Raw genomic sequence first — 20,591 nt, 5'->3', positions numbered from 1 at the left:
AATTTTTGTCAATATTGTAACCTTTTTTTTTCTCGCAATACATTTCCTTTATAAAACTTCATATCCATTGTAACTTCTCTTTCTGTCACATATGTCGTATGTGAAAAAAGGGAGAGGTAACGATAAAGCTATCAATGGTATGCCCGCATTTCATCAGGAATTTCACTGATTCTAATTTAGGTTTGTGTTAAAATTGTGGTCTTTTTTCTCTTGCAGTACATTTTCTTTATGGAATTTCTAAACCCGTTGTGCCACCACGCGTATATCACCGGATTCAGTAGACTGTTCACAAATCCGAGGATTGCCAACGGGCTGGCGATTGCGAACTGCAACTTTTGGCACGACCGAGGCGTTGTCTGGAAATCGCAGAAGACAAACACAATGCAAGCTATTAGATACGGCATCCACGTACATATGAAACTCCCCGTTACAAATAATACCACCTTGATCGCTTTCCATTTCGTCGGAGTGTTATGTTGGGCATTACCATTACCATTGGTGGTAATCTTTAGACTGTTGCCGATCTTCCTCAGTATTGAACAAGTGCTCAACGATTCTGCCGCACTGTTTTCAAGCGTTTGAGGATTAGCTATCGTTGAGACATCCTGTTGACTGATTACTTCTGATATAGTGATTACTTCGGAGCTTTTGGTCACCGTGCCACCTCTAAACATCCTTAGCTTTGTGGAGTCGTATTTGCCAATCCTGTTAGGGTCTGCTTTCCTGAGTTGCATGACTTTTTTGATGGCACTGTAGAGGATGATGCTGTATAGCACCGTCACTACTAGAATCGGTACAATGCCGACTATGCAGGTGAGAATGATCAGTTTGGGCGGAGCGACTGCTGTGAACCAGCACATCTTCCCGTTCATGGAGTTTCCGGACCAGCCCATTAGGGGTAAGAAGCCAATAAACCCTCCTGTGAAATAAACGAAAAATTAGATACTGTGAAAATTGCTCGCTAAATTAGGTTTTTTATCCAAATACATTTCCCCCGAGATTAGACTTGAAGTAATTGATGACTTACCTAACAACCAGGTTGCCAATATCATTATCCTGACCCTCGTTATGTACACAAGTCTATGGTACTTCATTCCGTGGAGAATAAACAGAAAGCGGTCAATAGCGATCAACGTCACGCTGTAAACGGATGCTATTGTACTCGACATGATTGCCCCTGAAAAATAATAATTTTTTTATTTCAGCTCATCGTCATAATTATTTCATGGAATAGTTCTGAATTTTATGCAACTTTTCAGTTTGTTATTCCTATGACCAGAAAAAATATTGCATCGACTTTTGAAAATTATCGCTTTGAATGTAAATTGTAATTTTTGTTTGTACTAAAATCAGGATTTGATGGATTTTTTGTTATTAGACAAGAAATTAATTCTAATTTGTTGTAATTAGTAATTTGAAAGAAATAACCCTCCAATTTTCCAACGATTTTTTTGCATTTTCATTTTGAGTTTATTTATTTTTGACTGAGCGGTAAGCCTGTCCTGTTTTAACTCGGACTAATTAAACATTTTGCATTTCATTTGCCTATAAATTTGATTGTTACATTCCGGTCAAGATGGTCACCATATTGGATACTCCCTTTTTATACAGCCTGAGTTCTTCGCTTGATCGTGGTTCCCACTACAAGCTGTCTAACTGGAATAATCAATATTATGGTACCTACCGGCCTGCAGAATGTTTGAAAAAAGAATTCTCATTGAGTGGTGACATTTCTTTAAAGAAATTGGATAATTCCTTTTTCGAAATAAAAAAGTGATGTAAAATATTTATGATTTATAAGGTGTTTAAGGACCTACTTATAAACCTTACTATTTCTGAGGAAATTTTGATTTTGATTTATTAAATTAGAATTTGAGGTCTAATTTTCACAGAACTACTAGTTTTTTAAACTTGATAAAATCTGCCATGTAGTTTTCATAGCAGCTTTGGTTGCGTACTACTAATTGAGGTGCCACGTAAAATCTGGTGTCTGTCTGACTAACCCAAGTGGAAGCAGCACGTTGCATGGGTCCTCAGAGTCATGGACTGTGGCATGGCGGCTCCACTAACCACAGTGATGCCTGTGATGAGGTCTGCCAGGGCAACGTTGCCCAGCAACAGGTACGTGCAGCGGGGCTCGAGACCTGGATTTGCAAATTTATAATATATTAGGCACATTTTGTTTTCATTAACTGATCGTAAATAAGGAATTTCAATGAACGTGTTACATGTCGCCATTAGCTTACTTAAAGGCCGTCCATACGATCCAACTTGCAGAACCCAACATGTTGAACCGCCAACCCAATTATAATTATTCCGACGGCCCGACAAGGGAATAATAATAATTCGGTCGGAGGTTTTGGCTACACATGATCCGATCTGACCTAACAGGCTCTGCAAGTCTGATGGTGTATAGGGCCTATTAGAACTAAAAGGCCTTCCACACCATCAGACTTGCAGAACCCGACAAATGAACAACCGACCGAAGTATTATTATTCTCACTGCCCGACAAGAGAATAATAATAATTCGGTCAGCGGTTTTGCCTACCACGCTCCGACCCTACATGTCGTAAGTTCCTGCAAGACGGATTTTGTGTATAAGGCCTATTAACCTTACAACCATTACGACCTGGGACGCTTTTATAATTACTTCGGCAACTGCACCAACAGGAAAGCAATACGTATTGGTATGTATAAAGACGCTTTTATTTAACTTCCGCGGCAACGGCGTGCTTTGGACATCAACGACATACCCCATATTATTTTAGATCGATCAGTGGCCGAGTTGACATCGCGTTTGGGTCCCACCCAGGCGTAGTGTGTTCAATTCCTCGGCTGGCTAAGTCCTCCATCATAACACAAGCAAAATTTTCAGCTTACTGCGGTGGTAATAGGAGATTTTCAAATATTGTCAGGTTATTCGTATTCCGGGAATGTTTGAAATTTCATTTAAAAAAAAATATATATTTATTGTTATCAAGTTTCATTTGTAGAAAACACTTTGAAATTTTAAGTTTTTATTTTTTTATTAATATTGTTATTTTATGTATTAAAAAAACGGTTTATTTATATGCACAGCCGAACTGCTTTATAAAAAAACTGTTACTGAATTAAATAATAATATTAATATATTTTTTTAAAACATTCATTTTGCTTCCCTTGTAATGGCGCGCTGTTGCCAAACTGTGTCTTGCCGTTTCCGTGCCGTTGCCGTTTTGTTGCCGTTTCATTGCCGTAGTAATTATAAAAGTGCCCCTTAGATTTATAATGCCTACATACTTTTCATTATACGAGGGGTGTGTGAAAAGTTAATGAAAAAATAAGTTAAAAAAATTTTTCGGCTATATAATCGTTTTTTTCAACATTATCACTACTATCTACACGCACTTGCTCCAGCGTCTTACATTTTCCCAACCCATTCAAAAAGCTTCCGTCAAGCATATAAAATATTCGTTAACGGCATGTACACACTCTCAGGATTCTTCGAAAATTTCTTCTGGCTAAGGGATCTTTTTGCGTACCTAAGCCGTCTTTCTTTAAAATCGCCTTTCAAATTATCCAGTAATCCGAATAATCTGCCCTTGCGATTAATTTAATCAGAAAAATCTGCCCTTGTGATTAATTTAATCAGATTAATTTGCCCTTGTTAGCCCTTACTCCGGACGAGTGCAGGATTTAATTTCATTGTCAACAAATTACAATACCTGGACACTAAATAGAATGAATTGTGTACCAAAATGCGCGTGCGTAGGTGTATGTTTATTGTGTGTCGGCTGATAAACCCTCTACTATGTTATTGGTGTAATCTCTCACCTTTTCAATTATTATTATTGTCTATGAATATATATTTATGTTAATTGTGGAGGTGGGACTGTGGAAAGACACCTGAAGACATTTGCACATCCGGAAATTATTTCGTACTAACGAAATGCCCGCAGACCACCTGAAATTTGATCTGTGTTGTTAAAATGTAGTAACACTTTAAATAACCTAATCTTAAACAACATCAGATTCATTTCAAAATAATTTTACTATTTTTTACGCTTTGAATATAATATAATTTTTTTTACTGTGTGTACCTTCTATCTTCCTCACTGGGATTATCCCCTGTGATGAGCAATACAAACATTACGATTAAATATACACGAAGTAATATTTTGGAGCTCGCTTTAAAAACTCGATACATGTGAAATGCATAATCGAAACATAATTAATACTCGAAAAATATTCGATCAAATTTAATTATAGAAATTTGATTTTACATCTTTGTGCTATTTTATTTCTGTGAAATTAAATGATTTTTGCCACTTTCGCTCGAGAATATTTGGGAGTTAGGATGCCACTTTAATTAACTGATTCCTATAATCCCCTAAAATAATGCCTGCGGCGCAGAATTCGCAGGTATGCGAACTTAGTTCCTGGTCCGCCAGGGCACGCCCCTGAGTTAAATCATTAAATTATATGCCTAAGTGGGAAAAACCCGTCCTAATACATAATAATGAAAATGATATTTTTATTTATTTATTTAACGCCCAGAGGGCTTTTACATGTAGGTGGTACAATTTTGAAACATAAGAAAGAAATAATAAAAATAAAATTACATTAAAAAATAAAATATGCAAGAAACAAAAATAAAAAGAACAAGAACATAAATTAAAAATACAGCGATTTGACTGGTTTACAAAAATACAACTTCCATTTAGGAATAGTGTTGAAATAAATCTTTTACGTGATCCACAAAATTTAAGTTAATATTAAATATATCGACATCACCTAAGTATTGGTTTCACATAGTGTGAAACCGTTGTATCGGGGAGTTCGCAATGTAATTGCGTGTTGCAGTGGAATAGTGTATTTTGTCGTGTTGTTATTGTAGGTATTTGTAAGTTTATGAGTTGCAGAAGTTCGCAACAGTCGAATTTAGAGTTTAGAATTTTGAATAGTCGTTTATTTTACGCCTGTCTTCCAATGTGTGTATTTTTAGAATATTTAATAAGAAATGATATTGTAAGTCTTCTTATTCTGGGATATTTAATTTAAAATTTATAAAACGTTGAATTTTTTTTTGTATTCGCTCAATGTTATTAATGCGAATTTTGTAAGAAGGAGACAACAAAAAATCGATATGCCTTCTGTAGTTTTCATTCACGGGAGTTGTAAATTTGACCTTCTGATTCAGAATAGAGAAGTACCTCGCTTGTTTGTGTAAAATTTTATTATAAGTGTTTTTAGATTTTGAGGATCGTCCACCTAATGGACATAAATAAAGATTTTTTTGACAGCCGAAAAGTATTCAATATCACTAGCTGTTTAACCCTTTGGGGTCACTATTTATTCAACAAAATGTTTTGTGGCGTTACTTTTTTTTTCACGCGTGTAGGTCGCAAAACTTTTAGAGTGACCACATTATTATTTGTAGAAGAGAAATGGACGGCGCATATACGAAAACTGATTTTTTGTTTGGACGCATTAATTTTACAAAGGAGGTCATGAGGAAAATTATTTTTCTCAGAGCCTTGTTATCCTCGTAAAAACTGAGTGGAGGGTGTTTTTGTGGAAAGGAAGGAGTGACCCGGGGTCTTGAAGACACGCATGTTAGAGAGAGAGGAAATACTTATTCCCCCTAGAGAGAGGAAATACTAGCGTGTACTAGATTGCTAATATTACAAAAAATGTCATTCTGGATGTTGTAGCTGAAAACCATAGACATATGAATATTAGTAGACCTGCCCTAAGTGATTAAAAGCGTATTATCCCCACTCCCCATACCGGTTCCATTGGAGCCGGCTGGGCTCGCGTATGGCCTCAAGTGAAATTTGAAAACGTGACGTCATCATTCTTGTGCGAACTATGGTCGAGGCATCATCGGTTCATTTTACGAAATAACACGGCAAAATGTTGACTTGTACTATGAAAACTTGTAAAAATAGATGTGAAAAAGAGAATAAACCCAATTGTCGTATTACATTCCATATATAAGCATTATTTTACTTTATTTTAAGCATATTCACATCGTATAAAATGAATCAGTTGTTACTATCACATCGAGAAACGTCTGGACGCGAAACACAAAGCTGGTTGGTTGCTGGGAAGTAAATTATGAACATTTATAAAAGTGTCTTAACTAAATACTTAAACGAAATATTCGACTCTGAAAATGGAACCGAATTTTTTTGCCGAATTTGGACTTCGCAAATTTGTTCATAACGTGGCGAGTAATTTGCGCTCCCATGTAAAAATGTCTATTCATTCAAAAGCAGATTTTACTTTTAAGAAGTAAATGGTGATATTATAATGCGAGATGCCTATTTACTGTCAGATTGATTTATTGACGAATCACAGTCAGCCTTACGCCCTTCGTTCTTCAACAGTTGATTTTACCCCTCGCCATTATCTTCTCGTCTATTAATTCCTATGTCTCTGCTGAAAACGATTTTTTAAAAATTTTTTTAGAGTATTCGATTTTTTCGAGTATTCGATTTTTTGTATGAAGATTTTAAGGAAATCTTCATACAAAATCTAAAAATTCTAAACTGAAATTTCGAAACGACTTCCTGATAATTTTGGGAGGACGCGTGGGCACATATCGTATGTTCGATATTCATAACTAATTTACCATTATAAATTTTTGAAAAAATCACAAATTTTCTGCGGGAGCAAAAAAACGAAAAAATTCCGAATAGTTTCAAAGATTTCCCGACAATATAAAAAGGGAACTGTTTAAAATTAATAAAATAAAATGTCAAGTCATTCTACATACTATCTGTACTGTACCAAGTAAATGTAGAAACTAAAATATAATTGTTTAAATACGAGTATTTAAATACCTATCAGTGGCTGTCCGTGACTTTAAAGCGGTTAAGATTGAAAAAAAATTTCAAAATGAAAATTTTTGTATGATTTTTTTTTGGGTTGCTCAAATTTTGATAAAAAAAATCAGTTACGACAATTTATTAACTATACTATCCATTAACGTCATCTTTGGGGATGCTGTGTGGAGGGTCTTTTTTTGGAGAGGAAGGAGTGAACATAGGTCTTGAAGAGTCCCATGTTGTAGGAGGGAGGAAACACAGAGGCCGGCAGTTCGTTCCACAGCCGAGCTGTTGAACTTAAGAACGAATCGTAGAAGCGACCCGTTCTCATGTGACAAATGTCAACCGTGTACAAATGTTGGGCGCGCGTTTGGCGTGTATCCCGACTACGCACCGGTGCCGAAGGGATCAATGACGCTAGTTCCTCAGAGCATCTTCCATTGTAATACCGATATAACAAGGACAGCATACCTACCTGACGCCTGTGCTCTAAAGATTGCATTCCGTTTGTTAAGATTGGGGAATCTATCAAACGGACCGCCCGTTTCTGCACAGAGTCAAGGGTTTTTTCAGGTATTTAGGGGCTCCGGACCAGAGATGGCTGCCAAATTCGACAGTAGGGCGCACTTGCGATTTGTACAGGGTCAGCAGTTGTGTATTATTAAAGTATCTGCGGGCCCTGTACAGTACGCCCAGCTTCTGAGAGGCCAACTTTACTCTGGCTTCGATGGAGCCCCCGTACCTAAGCTGGTCACTTATAGTTATACCAAGCATATCAATGGAAGGCCTGTTCGGAAGATTGCTTCCGTTGAAGGAGACTAGATTATCATTTGGATCCCTTTTAGACGTAATCAGACAGGATTGGGTCTTTGAAACATTAAATTCGACGAGATTATTTTTACCCCAGGAGGAAATACTCTCGAGATAACCGTCCATTCTCTGCTTCAAAGCCCTCCGAGCCGTTGGAGTTTGTGTGCCCTTTGGGGGCTTGTTAAACAAAAAGCTATCATGAACTGTACTGTCATCCGCGTAACAATGAATCGGTGCACATGTCAAAAGGTCATTGATGTGCAACAAAAACAAAGTCGGAGACAGAACCGATCCCTGTGGGACGCCAGCATTTATGGAGTGCGAGGAAGAGGTGAAACCGTCAGCATTCGCCTGAATCGACCTATCCCCTAAAATGTATTATGTATGTTTAAAAACTTAGGTTTCCTACAACCGAACTTGTAAGAATGGGAAATTTATAATTTTAACTGGTGGGAACCCCGTAATGCTCCGCTATTGCTAATGTCTTTCTCGCGCGTCTCCAACTTCTTCCACCATTCACTACTGTATACCACAATGTTACTGTTACAATACATCGACTTTAATTCTACTCCGGATCTCATTCCGGTGCATAGATATTGCGTTAATAATTCCTCAGGCGTCCCCGACTTGTTCTACCATTTAAACCACTCTCTAAACACTCCCCGCACTAATAAGAACAAACTTTGCAACTTTCAGCGAGTTTTCGAGTTTTGCGAGCACAAACATACGCAAGCTCTATTTATTCTGGATGAAAATCGAATTTTCTCTACTTTCTATAAATATAATATTCACGTATTAAATATATAAATCTTTCGAAAGAAATTATCTAAATGGTAGTGAAAACCTTATCAAAATCCGTTGCGTAGTTTAGAAGAACTAAGCGCACAAACAGACTGCGTGGCAGCAACATTTCTAGCGCCCTTGGGTTCATTACAAAGTTTATTACGTCGATTGGTACATTCAAGTAAAACATCATCTCATTTAGTGGTTGACTCCATTATTTAGTACTTGACTCCATTGACCACGAATACGGTAAGCGCAAATAATGTCTTCACTGATCAATTAAACAAAATAAAACGTCACAAGTAAACGGATACTATACAAGACAACATAATTTAACTTTAGATTTACGGAATTCAATACTTCGTTTGTGTGAAAGCACTATGAAACAATATGTGGTTTTTACTTCAATGGTGAAAATCAGAGATAATAAATTGTACACTAATACACTAAGGCTGAAAGTGGCAAAAGTAGCATAAAGTAGCCTAGCCATGAGGGTCCATACACATTTACAATCTCCTTCCTGATAAATAAATTAAAAAATAAAACTGTTCGATCTAGTGATGAGTGAAAAAAATTACAATATTCTTTAATGTAGAATAATTGTTAAAATAAGATATTTTGTATTATTTTTGTTATTTACCGACTTTATGTCCGGGTTAAATCTTCCCCATAGGAAAAACTAAACCCTTCCACACACTTTTCCACAAATGATCATCTAGTCCAAGGCTGCCCAACCTTTTTAACAGTTGGGCGAAATTGACGATTTTGAATCACTGGCGGGCCACTGAATACCTGACGGTTCCTATTTCCATGGGGGGGGGGTTGTTAGAGAATTTCTATAAAACATAATTCCCCACAAAAAAAATTCAAAGTGAGTGCTCCCCACAAAATATTTGAAATCCATGGGGGGGGGGGTTGTTACGGAACTTCGCTGAGAAAAAATTCCCCGCACCCAAAAACATCATATGTGATTCCCCACAACAATTTTTCGAATTCCATGGGGGGGGGGGGGGGGGGTTGGCTACAAGATTCCATTTCGGACGCAAAAAATATTATATCAAAAACCAGTGTATTTTTGTTTAAAAAGTGAGTTCAACAGGTTAGATTTTTTTTCGTCGCTGATTTTCTCGTTCTGAGTAGCCTAAATAGCGATAAATCGCCTTCGTTGGCAACACTGGTGACCGCGCGCAAGCTGCATTGTTTGTTTTACCGCGGGCCCGCGACACTTTTTCAAATTGGCGGATTGGCGGGTTTTTTGAAAATGGTTCACGCGGGCCACTTATAATTTGTTCGCGGGCCACATTGTGGCCCGCGGGCCTGGGGTTGGGCAGCCTTGATCTAGTCAATCCACATTATGCAAGTGCATTATATAAGCATAATAAATACAAAACAATACAAGAACAACACGTCAACTCACAAGAGATCAAATGGGAAAATAATTCACCGACTCCAGATATTTTCATATTAGAGGGTTCGGCTCGATAGAACTTCTAATTGGACTTATAAATCCCACTGATCCCTCAATATAAATATTTAAAAAATCTTTCGTAATCCTACATGTATTCAAAAAGACTGATTTTTGCATTTTTATGTATAAATTCTTCAACAGATCTAATACGCCTAATTTTTTTGAGATTTAATGAGAGAGCTAGGTATAATGCCAGTAGCCGAAATAACAAATGGTAATATTTTTATAGTCTGAGAATGCCAAATTCTTTTTATCTCCTAAAACTGTGTATTTTCTTATTTTTTCAGAAAAAATAAATTTTTATATAAAAATATTATTGTTATAAGTATTCATATTATACAGCTTTTATTTATGAAGTTAGTTAGAAAGCGAAATATTTATATTTCTTTATAATAAATAATAAAAAATTTATATTAATGGCAAAGTTCGTTGTTTATATTTGAACAAGGTGTATCTGAAATAAATCAAATACCTGTCGAAAAGCTTTTATTGGTTTATAGCGCAAGTCGATTTTTAATACTTAAATTTCATGTACAGTGGGTGGTCAAATTATTAGTTACCCTAGAGTTTTTTTTGTTCTTATAAGAATAATAATAATAAATTTCATCTAATTAAGAATAACTCTTAATTTAGGTTTTAATGTACACACAAATTTAATGAAAATTGTTTTAATAAACTTGATAGATTTTTTTTTAACATTAGTTACACAGGAAAATTATTTCCCTCGGGCCTATGTCATCTTTGGGGATGCTGTGTAAAGGATTTTTTTAAGAAAGGGAAGATGTTCTGCAAAGGAAAAATATATGAGGGGTGGGTAGGAATCTAAGGGTCAGTGTGTCCAGGAGTGACGAATGTTTGCATTCACCCCTCCCACTGTGGTGCAAGGCGATAGGTCGAGAAAGTCCTGCTGGAGAGTTAAAAAGATCTCCCTCAATCTGTCTCTCCAAATCCATCCCGCCTCACAGAAGGCATCCGTAATGAAGAGTTGTTTGATGATCGCTACGATGTACACCGCCGAGATCGGGACTACGCTTGCACAGGGCAGCGCTTGGGCGGGGGTATCTTAGTCGCTGTTCGTCGTGAACTGGTAGCTCACGAGCGCCCAGGGTGGCATTCGCGAGCTGAGGACATCTGGATATCATTAGAATCTAAGGGATCCAAACACACAAATCTTCACATATGCTGTGCTTACCTCCCTAAAGGACCAACATATCGTGAAAATATGGAAAGCTTCCTCACCCAAATTTCAGCACTTACGTTGCAATTTCCCTCAGACAAATTCATTATCCTAGGTGACTTCAACCTCTCTGACATTTCATGGAATAAGTCTCCCAATAACACGTCCCTTATACCCAGTGATCGCTTATCGCCTGTTAGCACATCATTTATAGACTGCATGCATTTTTCTGGATTGCACCAATATAATGGAATTCCAAATACCAACGGTCACTTTCTTGATCTCGTCCTATGTAATGACTTCGTCACGGTCTCTGCATGTGATGAACCATTAATTTCAGAAGACCCTCATCACACCTCACTAATCATAGAAGTTTCATTTTCGGAACCCGATCCACTAGTGGAGGAACTAAGAAGCGGTTACGTCTTTAGGCGCGGTGATTACGAACAAATTAATACATGTCTCGACCAGGTAAACTGGCATGAGCTCCTTTCGATTGGTGATGTAAACACGGCATTAAAAAAATTCTATTCACAATTAAATAATCTTATAGACGCCTACATTCCCAAAAAACTATGTAGGAATTCTAAATACCCGCCATGGTATAATTCGGCCCTCATTAAATTGACATCAGAAAAATACAAATACTTTAAAAAGTTTAAGATATACAAAAACCCATCTGACTACGCCACTTTCTCTGTACTAAGATCACGCCACAAAAAACTTAATTGGGAATGCCACAATATTTACTTATTAAAAATCGAACATGATATATCCTCCGACCCAAAAAAAGTTTGGAATTACATAAAATCCAACTCCAAATCCCACAGTGTTCCGAACACTATGACATTTAAAGACGAAAAAGCTGAAAATGGGTCTGCCATCTGTAACTTGTTCTCTAAATATTTCATGTCTGTCTACAACAATAATGCTCGAAACATCCAGATCCTACCGGACAACCCCAAAGAGCTCTGTGTTGCTAGCATTAATAATATTGAAGTCGACCAGCATCATATACAGAAACACCTTGAAGATTTAGATCTCAAAAAAGGCGTAGGCCCAGATAAAATTCCCCCTTTCTTCATAAACAAATGTGCCCGCAGCCTATCTAAACCGCTATCCATAATTTTTAGTCGCTCCCTTAAAGAGGGAATAGTCCCAAACACCTGGAAAACGGCATTTGTAACTCCCATCTTCAAAAATGGCCAAAAATCTAACGTCGAAAATTATAGGCCAATTTCAAAGCTCTGCATCTTTAGTAAGGTTTTAGAAAAAATTGTGTATGACCAGATGTTTTCGGCCTTGAGATCGTCACTCAATAATAACCAACATGGATTTATGAGGGGGAAATCTACAACCACTAACTTAACGGCATTCACCGAATTCTTACAAGATAATATGGATCAGCGTATACAGGTAGATGCAATATATACAGATTATAGTAAAGCTTTTGATTTAGTTATTCATGATATCTTGCTGAGAAAACTTTTACAAATCGGTGTACACGGAGACCTCCTCAGATGGCTCTCGTCCTATATTGCAAACCGTAGCCAAGCAGTAGTCGTCGGTGGCTATAAATCGAACTGGGAAACCGTGCCGTCGGGAGTACCCCAGGGGTCATTATTGGGACCATTACTCTTTAATATATATATTAATGACATTGGGAAATGTTTTCACCACTCCAGAACTTTATTATACGCAGATGACATGAAAATATTCTCCCCTGTCACGTGTATCAATGAGTGTACCCGCGTGCAAGAAGATCTAAATCGCCTAAATATTTATTGTGCAGAACACAACCTGCAAATAAATGTAAAAAAATGTGGCACCATCAGCTTCACCTGAAATAAAAATCCCATTTCTTTTAATTACTCCCTTAACGGCACAATACTGAGCAAAATGACAGAGGCTAAGGATCTGGGAGTAGTGTTAGATCCGAAATTACTTTTTGAGCGCCATATCGAATCCATCGTTACAAAAGCTTCCAAGGTACTTGGCTTTGTACTCAGAACCTGCAAAAATTTAAAAAAAGTAAATACCATGAAAATGCTGTACTTTGCTTATGTACGCAGTTCTCTGGAGTACGCCTCTCAAGTATGGAATCCCATGTATAAGTCACACATAGAAAGGATTGAGAAAGTGCAATATCGTTTTCTACGATACCTTGATTTTCGGGCCTATCGTCCTCATCTGAGTCACGAGGAGTCAGCAGCGTTTTTCAGGATTTCGTCACTGGAAAGTCGTAGAAACTCCGCAGACGTACTATTTTTACAAAAAATTGCCACCTCTGTGATAGATTGCCCGGAATTACTTGATAGAATTCAATTAAGAGTACCCATCAGACAAACCAGACAAAATCACACATTAAACATCCCTCAATGTAACACGAACTCAAAACAAAATGCTTTTATTCACCGTGCTTCATACAATTTTAATACTTCATACAGTGAATTAGACTTATTTAACTCAGCACCCCACAATTTCAAACCTAAAATCAATAAATAATTATATTATCATTTTTATTTTTTATTACGTACATGCTACACATTACACAGACTAGATCCATCCCATACCCCTCCCTTCCCCATCCCGTCCCTATAGGCTAATGTAACTTTTTTTATTACATAAATATTATATATTCACTAAATAATTAAAATACTTAAGTGAAAACCTATTATTGGTTAAATAATTAACACTTAATACACCATACTTTGTAATTATTATAACTGTTGGTTTTCCAAATAAAATAAAATAAAATTAAATGCATCCGCCGAGACCTGCTAAGTCACCAAACGTAGCGAACCACTTCGAGTGACCTATGCAGCCTGGCAGAGGTGTTGGTTATCCAATGAATGGTTCCCGGGGCGGCGGTACCCATACCCGCCTCCCAAAAATATCTGTAGTAAATCAGAAAACCATAAAATGAGGAGGAAAACGATTCACTACGCTCAAAATGAACGTGAAATGCGTGACAGTTGCCTGGTAAATAGGAGAAAATTTACGAAGGAGTTACGATAGTAAGGAGTGCGAAGGACGAAAATATAAATGAAGCCGGAGTTAATATTTCTCATAGAATGCGTTCAGAGAACACCCCAAAATGTTCAAGCTATAACTGACGCCCGGAAAGTTCTACTAAATATTAAGAGATAATATTACACATTTTGTATTGTGCCTTTTCTAAAATACGTATTATTTTAATTTAAATCATTTATTTTTAATTTTACACGAAGTAACTAATAAACTAAAAAACAAATCTCTAATTAGTATAAAACAAAGTCACTATCCTCGTCTGTCTGTTTGTGCGCTTAGTTCTTCTAAATTATGCAACGAAGTTTGATAGAATTTTCACATTCATTTAGAGAATTTCTTCCGGAAGGTTTATATAAATAATACATTGATATTATATTTATTTAAAGTAGAGAAAAGTCGAGCAACGTCAGGTACACGTCAGCTAGTAAAAATATAAATTGCCACTAGTTAAACATTTTATAGGTATAGCTTCAAAATGTAGATAATGTAATTTTTGCATTTGTGACTAATTGTTTGGCCACCCACTGTAGGTAATGGGGCATACGAAGGTAATCCATTAGTTAACATTAGTATTCGTTACTTTGCGTATACACGACTAATCTATGTTTTAGAGTTGCTAATAAACTGATCGTAATGGTGAACTTGAACCTCCTTTTAATGTGTATTTCCATTCAATCTCTTTTTGGAGGAATCTATTTTTACTACATGCCGCTGAACGTACCAACATTCCTGTATGCTTATTATTTATGTCAGTATCTTCAATCAATGATTATTGATGACAGTTGACATTCAAAATTAACGATATTAATGTCAACTGTCAACAGAATACACATCAACACAATATGTAGTTTTCAAGATTTTAGTTACAACTTTGACAATTATCTGTATCATACACATACACGAACCAAGTGAATCAGATACCTGAGTCGGGCCATGTCAAGAGTCAGAATAATATAATAGTATGTATGAGACCATAGACATATGAATATTAGTAGACCTGCCCTAAGTGATTAAAAGCGTATTATCCCCACTCCCCATACCGGTTCCATTGGAGCCGGCTGTGCTCGCGTATGGCCTCAAGTGAAATTTGAAAACGTGACATCATCATTCTTGTGCGAACTATGGTCGAGGCATCATCGGTTCATTTTACGAAATAACACGGCAAAATGTTGACTTGTGCTATGAAAACTTGTAAAAATAGATGTGAAAAAGAGAATAAACCCAATTGTCGTATTACATTCCATATATAAGCATTATTTTACTTTATTTTAAGCATATTCACATCGTATAATATGGATCAGTTGTAGAAACATATACTATCACATCGAGAAACGTCTGGACGCGAAACACAAAGCTGTTTGGTTGCTGGGAAGTAAATTATGAACATTTATAAAAGTGTCTTAACTAAATACTTAAACGAAATATTCGACTCTGAAAATAGAAGAAATTTTTTGCCGAATTTGGACTTCGCAAATTTGTTCATAACGTGGCGAGTAATTTGCGCTCCCATGTAAAAATGTCTATTTATTCAAAAGCAGATTTTACTTTTAAGAACTAAATGGTGACATTATAATGCGAGATGCCTATTTACTGTCAGATTGATTTATTGACGAATCACAGTCAGCTTTACCCCCTTCGTTCTTCAACAGTTGATTTTACCCCTCGCCATTATCTTCTCGTCTATTAATTCCTATGTCTGTGTATGAGACGATGTATTAATGTGAATGAGGTAAGGAGTGTGTGCCGAAACCGAGTTGTTTGGCAGTCCGTCCTCTGCCTACTCCTGCGGAGAAACGGCGTGACGGTTAGTTAGTTACACGTAGAAAATTTACTGACATAAAATGCTGTTAATTTATTAAAAATCTGGTCAAATTATTCGTTTTCCTGTTAATAACGGGACTGCAGGCCTTCAACGAATAAATTGACAGAGTTCCTTAATTTTAACAAATATCATTTAAAAGCGAATGTTTTATGGGGACGGCGGAACACGTGTTCATAAAAATACTGTTATTGATATTGACTTACTCATATTGTCGCATTCCGTCATGATATTTATTAGGCAAAGAACACTTGTTCTCGATATATTCTGAATTAATAATATTTTATCAGGAAATTGGCATGCCATCAATTTTTTAACAGGATCATTTTTCTCCATGTACTTTTTTGGGAATTTGCTACTAGGCATAGTATATATGAGGAATTCATATCTTATCTGATGATTGGTGACCGGATAAATTATCAAAATGATAATTCATCACATCGTTAAAAAGTTATAGTCATGGAAAGTTATGAAACAAAAACTTTTTTAACTGGGTTAAGTATGAAGGTTAGATTTTAAAAAAAATCATCGTTTTTAATGACTTTATATCACTTTTTAAATGTGTGTTGAATAGTCACTGTTGAGTTATCATGGAACCCTGATTATTCTACCCCGAGAATATTACAAAGATTATACCTTTCTTGATGAGTAGTCCGCTGGAGACCATCACCAGCAAGTTGGTGACAATGACCAGGAGTCCAAAGGAGGGTATCAGCACGTCGTACATGATCAGCTGCGCTCGCATGCTTTGCGTCTCGTTCCTCGAGGGTGCCGCCCCATTCGAGATGGTGAACAAGTCGAACTTCTCCGTAGTGGCTTCCAACACTCTCATGATGAACTCACTCAAATTGTGGTCCGACATTTCGAACTGATGAATTGAAACACTTTATATCTTAATTTTTATTAACACCTTAATTTTTTGTATTATTTATCGGCTACCGGTTTCTTTCATTCGAAAACGAAAAAAAACACTTCATGTATTGTTTTCGTAAATTAAATTCCACAAATTAACAACTTGTCATTTTTCTACATTTTCTCACGCTCTACCTGCTCTTCCACGTAAAATAAATATGGTGCTTCAGTGTTTATGTACTTAGCCGTAATTAAATTTAGTTATTTTCCACATTCAAAATGTTATGTTTACACTTTTTTAAATTTAGCTTGAATTTACACCTAGAGAAAATCGTTTGACTGGTAAATTTTAAAACATTGTAACTGGACCATGTATTATTTCACTGAAATTCGTGCAATTAATCAATATCTCTTTTAATTATTAATCGTTTAACTCGTTAATAATAATACTGTAACTCAACCGTGTATCATTTCACTGAAATTAATCAACAACTCTTTGTATTATTAATCATTGAACATGTAAATAATAATAGAGTAACTCAACCGTGCATTATTTCACTGAAATTAGTTTAATTAATCAACACCTCTTTTAATTATCAATCGTTTAACTTGGTAATAATAATATTGTACCTCAACCGTGTATTGTTTCACAGAAAATCGTTTAATTAATCAATATGTAACTCTTTTTTATTACTAAAAAGTTAACAAAGTCAGATTTAATTATTTTTATTCTTCCAAATCATTTGCATTAATTGTCACTATTTTTTTAATTTCCTAACATCCTACTTTTAAATGGATCGAGCATGTCCAAGAAATCAAAGTTCAACAATTTTATTTATGAGCATTTTGAATTCTTGTTTTTTTATTGTTAAATTATCTGCGACGACCAAAGCCTGAAGCTATTGAACAAGTAATGACAAAGTTGTGAAGTTTTTATCCAAAAAAGGAGATACTTTTTCTTTCAAGGCTACTCATTAAATATGTACTTTTCGTGTTTATTTGTTTAGTCTCATCTCGCTAAAGCAGGATCTTCCAACAAGTTCTCATAAATAATAATTAATCAATATCGTTATTTAAAAATTCTTCTTTTTATCTTTTTATCAAAAATATTCCAGAACAAATATAATTACGTTTTTACTTATTTAACTTGAATGCATCACAGTATTATACAATAGCAAAAGTTATTTCAGAAGGAATAACTTTTTAAATATTTCTAAACCTCTTTTACGTAAATATACGGAAAATAGGAACACGTTCAACATGCATTTTTAATAGAAAAACAGTTTGTATCAGTTAGATAAGAATGAGAAGTAAGTATTTCAGCTTCCCAAAATGGAAAATGATGCATTTTTCATTAATTAAAATTTATTTCGTTAAAATTAAAATGGTATTTTCACTGGGCGGCCAAGATTTATGTTTAGTTTTATTTCACCACCAATACAGCTCTTAAAATTTACTGATTTAGTCATTTACTGCAAATATGTTAGATTTTTCCTAAAGCCATATCAATACAGTTCATACGTTTACTGATTTAGTCATTTATTGCAAGTGTGTTCGATTTTTCCTAAAGCCATACCAATACAGTTCTTAAGTTTACTGATTTAGTCATTTATTGCAAGTGTGTTCAGTTTTTCCTAAAGCCATACCAATACAGTTCTTAAGTTTACTGATTTAGTCATTTATTGCAAGTGTGTTCAGTTTTTCCTAAAGCCATACCAATACAGTTCTTAAGTTTACTAATTAGTCATTTATTGCAAGTGTGTTCAGTTTTTTCTAAAGCCATACCAATACAGTTCTTAAGTTTACTGATTTAGTCATTTATTGCAAGTGTGTTCAGTTTTTCCTAAAGCCATACCAATACAGTTCTTAAGTTTACTAATTAGTCATTTATTGCAAGTGTGTTCAGTTTTTTCTAAAGCCATACCAATACAGTTCTTAAGTTTACTGATTTAATCATTTATTGCAAGTGTGTTCGATTTTTCCTAAAGCCATACCAATACAGTTCTTAAGTTTACTGATTTAGTCATTTATTGCAAGTGTGTTCAGTTTTTCCTAAAGCCATACCAATACAGTTCTTAAGTTTACTAATTAGTCATTTATTGCAAGTGTGTTCAGTTTTTTCTAAAGCCATACCAATACAGTACTTAAGTTTACTGATTTAATCATTTATTGCAAGTGTGTTCGATTTTTCCTAAAGCCATACCAATACAGTTCTTAAGTTTACTGATTTAGTCATTTATTGCAAGTGTGTTAAATTTTTCCTATTCGGGAAGTACTAACGTTTTATTAGGAAACGGTCTCCTGTCCCGTTTTTAACAGGTTTTCAATAAATTAGCAATAATCATTTTTCTCCATACACACTTATCGGCTGGCCGCAAATATCAACATATATATATGCTGTATTTATTTTCCAAAAAATCTAAAAGTTCTGTCTTCAGCATGATATAATTAATATGATACAATTTTGTAAATAACTTTGAATTTCGTTGTGGGTGACAATTTCATGGGTTTTCACCATTTAGATGAAAATTTCTGAAATATTCCCGGTTTGCGGAATATTCCCCAAAAATCACTAACGGAAATAATTATTCTGCCTTTTGTAAACGAGTCTACTTCTTGTATCCTAGTAGTTTTCCAATTTTGATCAATTATGTAACGGGAAATTTGTGATTATAATAACATATTTTGAAGAATGTTGATCCATTATATTTGCTTAGGTCCGGCTCAAGGTCCAAGCCTTTTGTTTGTCAAATCAATTTTAAATTGCTTAGGATAGAGTTTTACAAAAGCAAAAGCAAGAGCTACGGAGTTTTTTTTCGCTTGGTATTTTTTAACATTGATATTTTGCTTTCCTGTTATCTTTTTGAGACCCATAGACTTTTCCTATTCAGTTCATTTTGTGAAATATCTAACGCAAGGGCGCATGTTTTTACGAGTATTGGCGAAAATCGCTACCAAAATTAAATAAATTATTCGATCGAAAATATTGGAAAACACATCAATAGTATTTACTCGACTATCGAGATGTACTCGTACCTCAATAGCTGAGATAACAGTGCAGGTTTCTGCTTGCAAGTTAAAGCTTGCTTGCTGGGTAACTACTATTTAATAATGGGTATATTTTTTGATGGGATGGGCATTATTTCATCATTCTTTTCTAGTAACAAAATTATTTTAAATATGTCAAGTCATGTTCGCACACGTAGATACATTTCACACAATACGATGGACTCCGTGGTTGACTAGCAATCCGGAGACCGCGGGTTCAAATCCCGGCGCGCGCAATTAAATTTAATATGATTGATTTGTGTTATTTCACAATTTATTCATTTAAAATAATGAATATTATATTCGCGGTACGTTCAACAGTGGAAGATACTCCCAGTATCGCTCTAGTGTAAAATTGCTTGTATTGGCTTGGTGACCAGATCTGAATAGGCAGGTACTTCCCCATCTCTTTCCCCTCACTCCCTTCAACCTCACAACACACCCCAATTGGGGATGCCATAGTCCTACTGCCTCCAGGTGGTTGGGAGCAGTTGGGACTTCTGTGCGATATTTACAAAGTCGCTATCCGCGTCTGTCTGTTTGTGCGCTTGTTCTTCTAAACTACCCAACGGATTTTAATATAGTTTTTACTATCATTTAGAGAATTTCTTCCGAAAGCTTTACATATATGATACATGCATATTTTATTTATAGAAAGTAGAGAAAAGTCGATGTTTTATTATCAAGTCTTAAAAATATATTTTTGGGCACTACATTGCTAACGCTGTCTAAACCTTATGAGATACATCAAAATAATGTTCTACGGAATTGTATATCTTAAAAAGGCCTAC

The 20,591-nt window shown here is 35.5% G+C and overlaps 2 protein-coding genes across 2 annotated transcripts in view; one reads left to right on the top strand and one right to left on the bottom strand.

Moving 5' to 3' along the window:
- The window catches only part of Bili (FERM domain-containing protein 8 Bili), a 106,783-nt gene that overhangs the window by 14,409 nt on the left and 71,783 nt on the right, over positions 1-20,591 (top strand). The window lies entirely within an intron of this gene.
- Positions 177-16,762, bottom strand: LOC149416758 (glucose-dependent insulinotropic receptor-like). Its single transcript, XM_089641255.1, has 4 exons — positions 16,537-16,762; positions 2,004-2,144; positions 1,028-1,177; positions 177-919 (listed from the first exon to the last, which is right to left on the bottom strand). The coding sequence occupies exons 1-4, from the start codon at positions 16,760-16,762 to the stop codon at positions 177-179; spliced, it is 1,260 nt and encodes a 419-aa protein (XP_089497381.1).

The sequence above is a fragment of the Hesperophylax consimilis genome, chromosome 16 (assembly GCF_061612785.1).
Source record: "Hesperophylax consimilis isolate HC1 chromosome 16, BYU_Hcon_1.0, whole genome shotgun sequence".
Taxonomy (NCBI): domain Eukaryota; kingdom Metazoa; phylum Arthropoda; class Insecta; order Trichoptera; family Limnephilidae; genus Hesperophylax; species Hesperophylax consimilis.
Note: the sequence above shows the minus strand (reverse complement) of the source record. Positions and strands in the feature narration are given on the sequence as shown.

Excerpts from the sequence above, each read along its gene's own strand:
- LOC149416758 (XM_089641255.1), bottom strand. The coding sequence starts at position 16,762 with ATGTCGGACCACAATTTGAGTGAGTTCATCATGAGAGTGTTGGAAGCC. Across the intron at positions 1,178-2,003 it reads AACGTGCTGCTTCCACTTGG|GGGCAATCATGTCGAGTACA; the intron begins GTTAGTCAGACA and ends ATTATTTTTCAG. Across the intron at positions 920-1,027 it reads ATTGGCAACCTGGTTGTTAG|GAGGGTTTATTGGCTTCTTA; the intron begins GTAAGTCATCAA and ends TTTATTTCACAG.